General features: G+C 49.1%; 1 protein-coding gene across 1 annotated transcript in view; it reads left to right on the plus strand.

The window, feature by feature from the left end:
* Positions 1 to 371: 371 nt before the first annotated feature.
* Positions 372 to 14,149, plus strand: part of LOC118115128 (zinc finger SWIM domain-containing protein 6) — a 46,561-nt gene continuing 32,783 nt past the window's right edge. Inside the window, exon 1 of the mRNA XM_035166113.2 lies at positions 372 to 1,067. Within this exon, the coding sequence (XP_035022004.1) occupies positions 497 to 1,067 (571 nt within the window). The 5' untranslated portion in view covers positions 372 to 496. The remainder of the gene's footprint in view (positions 1,068 to 14,149) is intronic.

Raw genomic sequence — 14,149 nt, forward strand, 5'->3', positions numbered from 1 at the left:
AAGAAGCCTTTTGGCTACTCACTTACGGCTGGACCACAATGACTGATTAGCGACTACAGAGGACAAGCATGTCCAGCGCCATATCTTTATGTTCCTCCTCCCACGCCCTCTCTGCCTTTGACAGCTGAGAGTCCTTTGGACCAAGCCTGGAAAACAACCATCACGTTGTTACTGAAGAAGCCAGAGCCCGGGGTGGTAGCAGAGGCACCAAAGGAAAAAAAGTCAGTTTTCTTGCCCCCTTTTAGCCCTGTGGGAAACTCCGGGGCCGCCCCTGGATTAAGTCCCCGCCTTTAAACTCAAATAAGAAGGAAACATCAAAGGCCGTCGGCCGCCGGGGCTCCGCCCTCGCGCTCCCTGACGGCTTCACAAAGGATTTGCCGACGTTCGGGAATTCCGCCTCCACTTCCTTTTATAGCGCCACTCGTGCGCTGGCAGCTCTCCAGGATCCCGCCCACCCCGGTTACTTTGACAACACAAAGGACTTCACGGAACTCGCATGCGCCGCCCACCTTTCCAAATAAGGGCAGCCTCTCCATGTACGGCAAACAATCGGTGCGAGATTGCCCTTTTCTCTTCCTTATCCCGTTTATATGATCGGAGAGGAACTGCGCTTCAGGTTGGAAGCGGTGCGATCATGGCCGAGCGAGTCCAGCAGCCCCCAGCCAAGCGGCTCTGCTGCCGGCCCGGCTACAACCCGGCGTGCAGGCAGGGGCAGCGGGCTGGAGGAGTCCTGTGTGGCGGCGCGGGGTCCGCTCCGGGAGGGTCGGGGAACGGAAAAACGCACAACCCCGAGTCGCTGCTCGACATCGCGGCGCGCAGAGTCGCGGAGAAGTGGCCCTTCCAGCGGGTGGAGGAGCGGTTCGAGCGGATCCCGGAGCCCGTCCAGCGGAGGATCGTGTATTGGTCGTTTCCGCGAAGCGAGAAGGAGATCTGTATGTACTCCTCTTTCAACGCCGGGGGAGAGGAAAGTGGAACTAGCGGGGACAGTAATGACGAGAGCCAGCTGCCTTTCCTGCGGGGTGTCACTCTGCTGGAGGGCGGCTGGGTGGACAACGTATTGCAAGTCGGTGAGTGGACTATAACGATACCATAACAGTGTGTAACCAACAAAAACAACCTGCCCAACTCGCACTGTTTGCCCTTTTTTCCGCCATGGAGCCGTGCAGGACTTTTTTAAAGGGGCTTGTGTTCGCCTCCCGTAGCCTCGTCTATCATAAACAATGCGGGGTATTTCACTCTGTGAGCCGTGCGAGAGGAGCTCGTTTCCACACGAGCCCGTAATAGTAGCCCACTTCTCCCTGTTTTTGCCCACTGATCTGAGCGCATTGAATCGCCCAGAGCCATCCCAATTGGAAGCTTAGCACTTTGTTCCTATTTTTTTTGTGTCTTTCCAGCTCTCCGTGCCCCCACCGATGGGTGCGCAGACAAAAGCCCCCTATATCTTTTCACCGCTGGCTAAATAGGCGATATTTAGACAGGGTGGGAGGGACGGTGATTTAAAGCCACAGCGCTTCTGTTTTGTTTGCCAAACACCTTTGTGAGACAGACAGAGGGCTTTTCTTGTGCCTTCCCAATATTCAGTCAAAGCCCCAGCTATGTGCAGCTGATAAAGGCAAATATTCATTTTTTCTCCCTCTCTCCTCTCAGCTGCATTATTTGTGGTAAAGCTGGGAGTAAACAGAGGTGCTGTAGGCTCAGCAGCCCCCTGCCTGCCTCTCTGCCTCTCTGCCTGGCTGCCTGCCTGAGCCTGAGCCACAATATTTCACTGCATTCGTCAGTGCAATAGACTCAGCTGTCAATCCGACTCCCCACCCTTGGAAACGGTTCAGGATTCTAATCCCATTACCCTCCCCAGTTCATCAGAATCTTAATGCATTCTGCAAACAAGATTTTATGCATGATCTTCCTCCCTCCCTCGCCCTCTCTATCTCTCTCCCCTGCTCCCTCTCTCTCTCTCTCTCTCTCTCTCTCTCTCTCTCTCTCTCTCTCTCTCTCTCTCTCTCTCCAGTCTTGGCTTACTATCCCTCCAAAGAATCTGTGTGGAGATGGCTTCAGCTCTTGTGGGCTCAGAGAATGTGCAGTGCACAATAGTAGCCATGGAGCAGGCAGACAGGCAGGCAGCTCTCCCTCCCTCTCTGGCCTGTTTACCAGATTCCCCAGCATTAGGCCCATTTATGTGCTCGCTCTTTTGGGGCTTCAGGAAGCTGAACACTCAGCTCGGGGTGAAGTGAAAAAGTGCGAGGATATACAGTGTGTGGGTGCACTTTGGAAAATAGTCAGAAAGAGTGGCGAAGAGGGTGACGGGGTCATTTTCTGTGGCTGTGCATGTGTTTTTTCTGTGTGTGTGAAAGAGAAAGAGTCAGTGTGTGTGTGTGTGGGGGTTTGATAAACACAGAGGGGGGATTGTGCATGCGTCTGTTTGTGCATGTGTGTGTCTTGGTCTGCACGGGCTGTCAGTCTCGTCCTGCATGCTCACAGAGAGTGGAGGATGACAGGCGAGCGCATAGCAGTAGGAGGGCATGTTATGCTGATTACAATTTTCGGCCAAGATTTTTTTTTTTGTAAGCTGGGTAAAATAAAGCCAAGGAAGAGAAAATGATAAATAAAAGATGCAATCTACTCCAGGGGACAGGCAGCCACTGGAGGACGAGGGCTTAAAAGCAGGGTAGCATGGGAGGGGGCTGTCAGCCACATCACACACCACATGCATTGGCCCATCAAACACATACAGTGGGTCTGGCCTGGAAAAAAAGTGCATGGTGCTTGTGAGGGTGTGTATGTCGGTGCACAGAGTGTGTGTGTTGCTTTGTGTGGCTCCTTGTGTGTGTGCTGTCAGTGGGATGGGATTCAGTGTTGATGATGAAAGACAGTAGAGCGATAGAATAGATGTGGAGGTTATTGTGTATGGGGGGAAAAGCTAATATACTTGAATGGATCTGCTGTCGCTGTATTCCTCTCCTCCCCCTCTCATCTCCTCTTCTGCCTCCCTCTCTCCCAAGTGAGCAGCTATAAAACTCTCCATATTTACTCCCCTAAGGCCAACTACCAGCCCCCAGTCTCCTGTGATTATTTATCTTTTTCTCAAAGACATTAATCACACGCTTTTCCCTTTTTTCCCCTCCATCCCTTTCCATACATCAGTGCGGCAGAGGAGAGCGGATAGGGGGGATGGCGTTTAAGGGGAAGAGCAATAGATCGGGTGATATCAAGAAAAAGAGGGGAAGCCTAGAGGGGAAAAGTGGGTGGAAAATGCAAAAGAGGAGCGAGGCATTGAAATGGTGATTGCAAGAGAAGGGGATGCATGAAACTAAAGAATGAACGCAGAGAAGGGGAGAGAGTGAGATGGATGGGTTGTTCTTTCTCCCATGCGAGCTCATCTGTTCCAGTGCCAGCATTTGAGATAAATATTCATATATGAATGCAAGTGTTATCTAGCAGTCCGCTGCTCCTCGCTTATGGCAGCGTTGCAACAGCCCAGCTCCGGCCCTCTTGCACTCGTCGGACCAGTGATGAATTTGTCAGCTTCTGAGCCACATATCTAACCACAACCTGGTACGAAAAGGTTCTAGGTGTAATAATAGAAGGAGACTATCTAATTATGTATACAATGCATGTTGCTTTGGAAAACAGACCCATAACAATGCTTTTCTGTGGTAAAAGTGATATTGTCGTGAGCGGATCAAAGAAATATCGATAAATCTCACCGGTCTGCCAAGTTCCACTTTTCCTCAGCCTGTCAATCACGGTGCACCATGCTGTAGCCGAGCATCATTTACAGCTATAGGAAACTTCCAAAGGTGCCTGCTCACGTCTCAGCATCTGTTCTCCAGCCCCCCTTGTGTAATTTAGACTCACCGTGCTGAAACGAAGGCTAGCATTATGGTGCCCCCGTCCTCTAATTATAGAATTCTAATCCTATGGCTCTAACATGGCATGACAAAGCATGTTTGCACTTCATTACCCTCCTTCCTGTTTTAGTCCTCCAGTCTGGGTCAAGTTCATCCCCTCTTCACTCATTCACATATGACACACACTGTCCTGCTCCTCCTCCCCCTGACCCCTAATCCGTGTGTTTCTAACTCCCACCCCCCATGTCTGCCTCCAGGGCTTTGTGCCAGAGGAGTTAAAGAAGAAGAAGAAAAATTCATAGCCCCCACCACCACCACACACACCACCACCTCACTCTTACTATCCTGTTACCGTAAGCCCCATGTCCCTAAGGAGAGACATACTGATGCCTGGCATATGTCGCTCTCTGCAATGTCATTAGCGTGGGCTACATGCTACAGCCTGTTTATCCCGATCCCCTTGTTAGGCTAATTCTTCACATGAAGCTACACGTCAGTTTCTCATGCTGCTGCCCAAAACTTAGTGATGAAGGTGGACACTTTGCAGAGGCTGCTTTAAATTCAGCTAGCATGAAAGTAGATATGCATATCCTGTAGCCTATTTTGGTGTATTTTCCATGGTGGTGTTGTTGGACTAGATAGCCTATAATATTTTGCCTTTCCCCTGCCTAAAATATCACTGAATGTCCATGGCGGTCATGCCTTTTTGAGTGTGAATGTCATCCTCCTCTGCTCCACCTATTCCAGAGACGAATTGTGTGTGTGAGTGTGTGTATGTGTGTGTGTCGGTCTTGTGCTTCTGCATGCTCATAACTCAGGTTAATTTGTTCACGCTCTGGAGAATCTTAATTAGGTTTCTGCGTCATCTACTCTCTCTCTCTCATCCTCTTTTTTTTATCATGATGTCAATGAAACGGTGAAATAACAACCAGGCTGGTGGTTCCCTGTTTTTTTTAACCTGTTCCTCTTTGTAACGCAGATGGTGAAAATCATAACACAGGCTCGTCTAAACTTAATGTTTAAGCCCCTAAAAAGCGCGCTTTAGGTGCAGCAACCCGAGGGGCTGTGGAGCTTTATATCATTTCTTATTAAGATTAAATCACATATGTGCTTAGCATTCAGGCAGAATTGTGGCACTAACTGGCATAATTTAAAACAATAACACGCACAGACTCACAGATAACACCCAGAGAACAAAGAGGCAGAGAAGACAAAAGAATATTTGCATTATTGCTTGTGTGACAAAACAGTAAGCCAGAAATCTGTGCCACTTACAAAGGTGAAGTAACACTGAGCATGTGTGGACAATATTACCACACACACACACACACACACACACACACACACACACACACACACACACACACACACACACACACACACACACACACACACACACACACACACACACACACACACACACTCTGCATTCTTTTGAACTAAGAATTCACAGGGCCATACAAAGGGCTTCTTGAGGACCCACATCGACATTTCAGGCATTTTGTCCACGAAGGTGCAGAATTTAAGATGCGAAACATAAATCTTGCATGAGCATGTCATCTGCGAGACGCTATCAGGCCAAGCTGGGCTTTCTTTTTTTCGGTGGGTGAGGGCCGATTCTCTGTGTTTGTGTGTGGGCTGTTTCTTTTCATGTGGGTGGATCTGGTTTTATTTTCCTCTTAGGTTAGAGAGTTCCTTTATCATTTTACAATGCCCGTAGAGAATAAGCCCACATGCCTACACCACCAAAGACACAGGGGAGAGACGGGGCACTTCCGATTAGGCTGTTAGTCTGCGTGAAACCAGCATCTTGTAAAGTTGTACTTGTGACTCAGGACTTAAAAAGATACTGGACCCCCCACTTAAGGGCTTCTCTAGATACCAAGTAAAAGAGAAGTTCCAACAAAACGTTGACCCTGGATGTTATTTGTGGACCCAGCTCTAAGGTGAAAACGTCGAAGGAGCAGTGATCTTGGATTCGGTGCCTGAGATCAAACCCTGGTCTCGTGACTAACCCTGGGCTTGTATCGTCATGGAAACATGCCTGAGCGAGCCTGGAGCTAGTGTAAACATCTGGCTGTCCAAGAGGGAGAGAGAGAGCGAGAAAGAGAGGGGCAGCAACTGCATCCATGTGAAGAGACATGTAGTCTTAAGGAAAAGGGCTCTCTCTGAATGTGTGTATCTGAGAAAGGCAGATTCCAGATCTTTGTCCCATTATGTTTGTTGAATGGAAAGGAGATAGGATACATTCCAGCTGTTGTGTAATGGAAACAGGGTAGCCCAGTCTCTATTTGTGAGTTTGCATTCAAACGGGCCTGAACAGGTGTGCATTCAAACTTTGTCCATCTCCAGTTAAGTTGAGCGTCGTCCATGTAAAGTGACGGTGGCATAAGTGTTGTGTGATGATTACTCTAATTTAGCTCATAATGAGTTTCAGCTCATGCTCAGCTTCCTCCTTTTAATCGCTTACGGACAGTCAGTAGCCAGTTTCCAGTCTGGGTAGCCCCTTCGAGGATGGGACCCCTCAAGGGGAGTCTAACATTGCTGTGCTGTACTCGTGGAGTGATGGATGACCACTGGCCTTTCTGCTGGCTCTGTCATGTTCCCAGAAGTTTCCAGACGGTCCCAGTGCTGGTCCCAGCCCCAGGTCCAAACTCTAACCAACCCCATTCCCATACCCAGATGTGCCCCTAGACAGCTTATTCCCACCACAGACCATAACCTCTCCTAGCCAGCCATGTTCCGTCCTCTACACCCAGCCATAACTGTGTCTTGCTCTGCATGTTTCCAAGACTGTAACCAATACGTACCATTAGACAGTCCCTCTGCCATCTTAAGCTCGTACTAGCGTCTGCATTTTGCTTTCCAGCTCTTCCACCTGACCAGAGCCGGAGCCAGCCTCCCCTCCCAGTTCCATTCCTGATCGCAGACATAGCTGTTTTCTCCCTGCCCCTCTTAAATCACCACCCCCAGTTCCAGCCCCAGCCGCCTCGCGTCTGCCACACTTCCCGGTCCTATTACTAAGCTGCACAAGCATCTTGCTTCAAAATTACCCCGCATGCTAATACTGGCACGTTTTCAGAGACGCTGTGTGTACAAGATCAGCGTGCATTGCCCTTGTTAAAATAAACCAGTTAAAGTAATAAAGTTCCAGCATGAGCTCCCTAACGTCTGCCTGAGTCCCAATTCCAGCTTGACTTGTCTCCTGTCCCAGACTGTGGCTGCTGGGTGTGCGTCAGCACAGTTCCTCGGCTGGCTGACTCTGTCTAGGAATCCAGTCCTTCTTCCACAGAGCTCCTGCCCCTCTCCTCTCTGTGAGCACAGGGAACGCAGCGGAGGGAAGGAGGCGATAGAAAGGCTACTAAATCCACAGTGACAAGGCCCTATTAAAGGCCGTTTTTTCTATTTCGTTTAATGACTTTTATTACCAGCCGCCTTTCTCTCTTCGATTTGGCAATAATAACAACAGGGGAATGCAGCACTCAGCGTTCTCCTATCTGATGCTCCCCTTCACTTTTTTTTCTTTTTAATGAATTCCTCTTTGCACCAATGGGCTGCTGAAATAAGCACAAAGCAGTACAAGACTCTGCTTACTGCAGTGTTAGGTTCAATGTATATGTATACCCCATGAGAGTGTGTGCATGTGTGTGCATTTACTATGCAAGTATGAGAATACGTGTTAAAGAGTACACATGCTCCCACTGTTGCTACAGAACAGAGCCTCTCTGTGCAGTTTGGTCAACAGCTGTTTCTCCCCCAGAAGCAGAACAGCTTTAGATCACCCCAAAGGCTACAAACAGTGTTGTGTGTGTGTGTGTGTGTGTGCATAATCATTGTATACTTTGCGTAGAGACTAGAAAGTTACCTGCTGTTGTCCCAGATTAAGGGCAATCTTTTTAATCTTCCCCAGACAAAAATGCAGGGCGCAGCAAAGAATATCTTGACTTTGGCACAAATATTTCTTTACATTACGCTGATCTACATTGAACCAACTCTTATCTGTAAAACCCTGCCTGATGGAAAGAGCTAACAAGAATGTTCCTGTGTTGTTACAAACTCATTTAGCCTCTTACTATCATTGCAAATGATTGCTGGATTACGAGCAGAGTGTGGATTTGTTCATTTTAACTGTTAGATGGACAATAATGTGCACCACAAAATACTTACTCAGCACTACAAGTAATGTTAGAATTTATCAGCGTGTTTTTTTATCTGTATGTGAATATGACCGTGTGTGTGTGTGTGTGTGTGTGTGTGTGTGTGTGTGTGTGTGTGTGTGTGTGTGTGTGTGTGTGTGTGTGTGTGTGTGTGTGTGTGTGTGTGTGTGTGTCAGGATGAGGTGTAGGTGAGGCATGTAAATGATAAGAGGGTGGATGACATTCCCATCTGTCATCATTCCCACCCTATCTCATTCGCACTCCTGCACACACGAACAGACACACACACACACTCGCCTCACAGTGCCAGGGCGCCAGTGACTAGGCACCTTAGAATAAACAACAGTAGAGGATGAGGGTTTACCTGCTGCTGACCCCTATCACACACACACACACACACACACAAAGGTGTTTACTCATCGACTGTTCCCTCCCCCCCAGCACTGAGCTGGCCCAATGTTGACCTCCCTCCTTGACCCGCAGGGATTTCCAAAAGTCAGAGGTCAATCTGGTTAGACTGTCCCTTCAGTGTCTGATTGCAAAGCTTGAAAGATGGGCCTGTGCTCACATTATTGTTTTCGAATAAATAGCACCTGACCAAACGAAATCCCCCGCCTGCTTGATCGAATGTGCGCATGTGTTTTTGCATGTTCCAATAAGCAGTTTCTGACCGGAGAGGTCGGTGTGAGAGGGGACACAGTATACGGCCCATTGTTTTTTTTCTCCTTTTAGTGGAACAATTAGGAACCTGAGCCAGATTGAGAGAGGGAGTTTACCCCCTTCTCTCTTCTTGCCCGGCAGGCTCAAGTGCTGTATGAGCTATGCAGAGGAGGAGGTCCTGAGAGTGCCTCCGGCTTTGCCTGGTCCAGCGATGCCGTGGCTGTGTGGCATGTGAGACATGCATTCACTGAAGCTGAATAGAGCTAGAAAGGCTCTCCAGGTATGAGAGACGGAGTCAGACAATGAAAGAGAATGTGAGACATTCAAATCGAACAAGATGAAGGCTTTCAATTGACCATGGAATTTAGTTTGCCCTTCTAAAGAGTTTGGTCTTGAAGGAGCTCTTTCTTGCTCATTTCTGTCCCTTCTTGATTTTTTTTTCTTACGCCTTTCATCTTCCTATTATTTGCTCCCCTCCTCGTATTATGGCTCCATACCTGTGCCCATCCTCCATTCTCGAGCATTCCTTCCTTGTGTTTATAAGCTCTAATCATCTCTTTTTCTCCCCTTCTCAATTTTCCATTTTCATTTCCCAAGCCAGGCAATAGAAACTCATATCTTATTTACACTGCCGCTATCTAGATACAGCATGTTTCCATCGTGCTTCCTGTGTCTAAACTCCCAAAGGAAGACTAGCCGGCTAGCTAGCCTTCCTGCTCTCATTGCTGTGCTCAGTGTGAGCAGTTTGCATCCAGACCTCAGGGGCTATCACTGTTTCTACATTTAGAAGCTCTCTGTTTACTGCTGTCAGGAATTAGAAGAGGAACTGGACTTGACCTGTTTGCTGTGTTGTGTTTCTGTGATCCTCACACTGATGTTTTCAATTCCTTTTGGTTGTTGGGGGGGTCAGGTACCTCAAAGTTGTAATTAAATGTCTGGACCAATTCATAATCTTGTTTACTTAATCTTTGATCAGATAGCTCCTGATTTAAATCAAATGCTTGCCAATTATAGACAAAGTCCTTGTATGGCTGCTTGGTTATAGACAGTATCTAACATCTTTGTTTAAAAAAAGGCGATCTGTTGAGCATCCTGCCTTTATTTATCAAGAGCAGACATCAAAAATTGCTTTCATATCTCAGGGTATCAGCATTGTTAACAGATCATTTAATATCATACCCAGCTGCATGTTTTGAACAACGCGTCTCCAGCTCCTCCCAATATATACCCGATATACACCCAACATGGAGGAGGCAGGATTTATGACCTATACTGCAGCCAGCCACCATGTGGCAAACGTTTGTGAAACCATTGTGTCGTCCATCCTTAGATACTGTCCATTTTTTCTACAGAGCGTTATAGTTGCTAGGTTAACTCGACTTTTCTGTGGTCCATCCACTGCCTTAAGCTATGACCTAGCTAAAAAGCTATGACCCTAGTTGACCATTAGTGGCTATTGGGAAATTAGTACCATAAATCAGGCCATGCCACGTTCCGCTCATAGAACCATATGACTCGCATGAAGTACAGATCCACCATTGTTGTTACTTGGCATTGTTGAGGACTCTGTTATTGCCACCCTGTCTGTCTGCATTCTTGTAAAAAAAAAAAACGACTATCTGGCTGCCTGTCTGTCTGCCCGTCTGTGTCGCTAGCTGTCCCTCTTGGGTGGCTACATCACCTCACCTCCCACACCCACCCCTCCCTCACAGCCAGTGACAGCCCAGCCCAGGGAGACATGGGTAATGGTCATCTCTGATGTACAGCCTGACTCAATTGGACTGGATGGCAGACACATGCCTAAAATAACAAAAGGAGGGGAGAGAAAAAGAGGGGGTGGAGAGGGAGGAGGGGAGCGAAGGAGCGAAGCGATCGATAAAGCAGGGACACATTGCCTAATAAAGATTTATTCCTTTTTTTTCCCCTCGCCATCCGCCTTGGCAGGGCAGAGAGGGGGAGGAGAGAATGTGATTAGTGTACTTCTTCTCCCAGGGTGCCGCTGATATCGTGTGCGTACGCGTGCACAGCAGTATGTATACCCCGATGTGTTGTGTGTATTTTTGCATCTCGTGTGTGTTTATGGCATATGTGTCTCTCTCTCCCTCCCAGGAGCAAAGGGGGTTAAAAACAGTCTCTGTCGTTTGTTCTGCCAGCAGTGGCACTAGCAGCTGCAGCTGTGTCCCTGCCTCTCTCTCTTCCTGTCAGCTAATATTTAGTTAATCTTTGGTCTGGGACCTACGGGACTGGCCGGAGCTCCTGGTGCCCCATCCATCTCGCACTGATCTATATTCCACGCTGGATCCCTGTGCCATTAACCACCACCGGGGGGAGGAGAAAAGGGGATGGAGAGGCACAGAGGTAGAACGAGGAAGAAAGGGCAGATGGGTGGAGGGAGAGCCGTAGAGAGACAAGAGAGTGATGGAGAGGAAGCTGCGAGAGGGGGCTGTCTGCCGCCTCGACACTAAATGAGGGGGAAAGGGAGGAGAGAGGGAGGGTCAGACATTCCAGCCATGCACAGAAATTTCTCCCCCTAATTTTGAGAAGTCACATAAAAGAAAAATGCAATGAGAAATGAGCATGGGATGCATTTGTTAGGCTCCTTTGTTTATTTTCAGACCGTGCCCGCCACCATTCATTCTCTCCTTCCTCTTCTTATTCCCTGCTTCATTCGAATGCTGCCCCTATCAAGCCTTTTGTGTGAGGAGAGCAGGTGGAATTACCTGAAAAAAGAAAAGAGGATAAAACAACAGAGAGGTAAAGTGGAAGGAGGTGTGAAAGGCAGAGGAAGAAAAGGTGGCGTAGGTGGAGGGGGAGGAGGATGGACAGGGGGAAAAGTGGCAGAAGTGTGGGAGTGAGTGATCCATATGCAGTGAGTGGGCTACTTCATTGATATGCATTGTGTAGTTATGATGGGGTCCACCTGCGAAGGCTCCAAGTGCTGAGTCACTCACTAACGCACAGACTAAATGCTTTTATCCCAGACGCCTGGTCCATTTGAATGGAATATAATAGGCCATAAAGTGCTTTGCAAGCAGTGGCTGCTTGCCCCGTGGCAAACCCTTGTCCCTTGCTCCCCTACTCCAAATCTCATTTCACCACTTTTATAGAAACAAAGTGTGCGTACGCTCTACTTTAATTACATCCATTTTTTGTCCTCCTCCTTTCAGTGTTTTCTCTTCTTCCCCATCCCTCTTTCCTTGTTGTCCGTACTGCAGTGCTTGTCATGAAGCGAAGGAGAGAGCTAATTCTTTTCACTCCGGTCCTTCTCTCTACACTCCCTATGGTGTGTGTGTGTGTGTGTGTGTGTGTGTGTGTGTGTGTGTGTGTGTGTGTGTGTGTGTGTGTGTGTGTGTGTGTGTGTGTGTGTGTGTGTGTGTGTGTGTGTGTGTGTGTGTGTGTGTGTGTGTGTGTGTGTGTGTGTGTGTGTGTGTGTGTGTGTAGACACCTGTTTGGGATCTTGGTGTGTGTTTAGGGTCATGCCGGCAGGTCGTGCGTAATGAATAGCAGGGCTGTTTCCGAAGCACAACTGGCAGAGAGGGAGCTAGCCAGAGAATAGCGCAGCACTGACGGAAGGAGTGGACGAGGAGGAGGATGGAGAGATGGCTGGACGGAGGGAGGGAGGAGAGGAATGAGGGAGCAGGAGAACCAGCAAGGGAGGGAAGGAATAGTGGTTGCAGAGCCAGTGAGCCTTAACCACCTTCTGTCAGTCTGTCTGCTCTCAGCGCTGTTTTCTCTCTCATAGGAATCTAATGGCTTTTCCACTGTCCTCTTTCCAAGCCTTCACCACCACCATCTCCCCTTCTCTTCTCTTCCTCCTCTCTCCCTCTCTCTATTGCCATGCTATTTTTTTTCCTCTCCTGCTCCCCTCCATCTCCTCTCACTTTCCGTTTCCCTGTTAAAACTCTTCCCCGAAGTCTGCTCCCTGTCCTCCCCTGCTGCCCCCCCCCCTTTCTCTCCCTGCGCCCTTCCAGCTGCTGGCCAGGGGAACAGCTGACTAAATCTAAAGCTGGGGCCCCTGGCTCTGGCCCCGGCCCCAGCTCTGCCACAGCCTCCTCCTATTCTCAGCTCCCCTCCCTCCCTCCCTCCCTCTCTCCTCTGGCCTCTAGCCCTGGCTCCTCTCTCAGCAGCCTCAGTTCAGCCCTGGCCCCGCTCTGAGCCTCGGCTCTATACTGCCTGACTCTCAGCGGTTCCCTTCAACCATCCCCCTCCATCCCACTTCAGAGCTGAAAAGCCTTAAAACCCCTCTCTTTCTCTCTCTCTCTTTCTCTCTCTCTGTTTTGCCTATAAGCCTGCCCCTTTCTCTTTTACTGTTTTTTCACTTTGTCTTTCTTGCTAATTCACTTTCTGCCCCCCCCCATCCCTCCGCCCCGCTCTGACGGGCTGTAGCGGGGCCCCTGGTACTGTCCCAACATATCTGGACGGAGGCCTCATCCAGGTTGGCTGCAGTTCAGTTCCCTGGCTCCTATACCCAGCCTCTCTAGCCAGGCATCTTTCTCTCTCTGGCTACGAGCGTTAGACACTGTAACTCATTGTGGCTTGCTTTACTCCGAGCCACGTTCAGCTTGTACATTTGGTTGTTTCTGGCTCTCCGCTTCCCGTAAAAGCTCCTCGACTCCTCATGTGTGTCTTTGTCTCCTCGTCTCTTGCCTCTGTACATCTCTTTAACTTGTGTAGACAGGCTCCGCACCAGCGCAAACACATACGCTATAAGCGCACGGGCGCGTGTGAGATTGTGAAGCACATGACACATGATTGGCAGCAGGGGGAGGATGGTGGGGAACAGTAGCGAAAGGGGAAGTGGGCCTTGTCACATCTCCAGGCTAGCCGGGGGCTCGGGTTTGATCGCTGCCCAGGGAGGAGAGCCATTCTCTCCCTGCCCCCTCCCTTCTCCTACCTCGGTGGATGTCACAGGAAGGCTGCGGGCTGGTGTGATCAGGTGCAGGCCGAGGTTCTAGCTGCGCTTCTCTGAACAGACGGTGCCCACAGAAGACACCTGTCAATACTCTTCCTCCTCTCTGACGCCCAGCTATGCTGAGATAAGCGACAGAGGGTCTGACGGAATAGTTCAGAGCAACTCCCAGCTACGGCGGAATACACACAGACACACATCTACACACTCACACACTCATTCCCTTTGTGCAGAAGTGTGCCAAAGAAGCGCGGGCAGGAAGAAGCAGAGTCAGTCTGCTCCAGTTGAAGCAACATCAGAACCTCACAGCTCTGCACAGATTATTATTCAGCCCACTCCCTGTCTGTCTAATGCCCAATACAGCCTTTGTCATTCCTGCTTCATGTCTTTGTTGTCATTTTTTGTTGTTTTGTTTTTGTGTGTGTGTGTGTGTGCGTGTGTGTGTGTGTGTGGAGAGGAAATTGGGGGTGGGGAAAGAAGCAGCATAAGTTTCCTTTGGAGTCACGCTTTCTCTTGTTGACTGACAGATGCGGGACGATGAAAGCAAATCACAACGTGCCACCGACTTCAAAGGT

The sequence above is a fragment of the Hippoglossus stenolepis genome, chromosome 9 (assembly GCF_022539355.2).
Source record: "Hippoglossus stenolepis isolate QCI-W04-F060 chromosome 9, HSTE1.2, whole genome shotgun sequence".
Lineage (NCBI taxonomy): Eukaryota > Metazoa > Chordata > Actinopteri > Pleuronectiformes > Pleuronectidae > Hippoglossus > Hippoglossus stenolepis.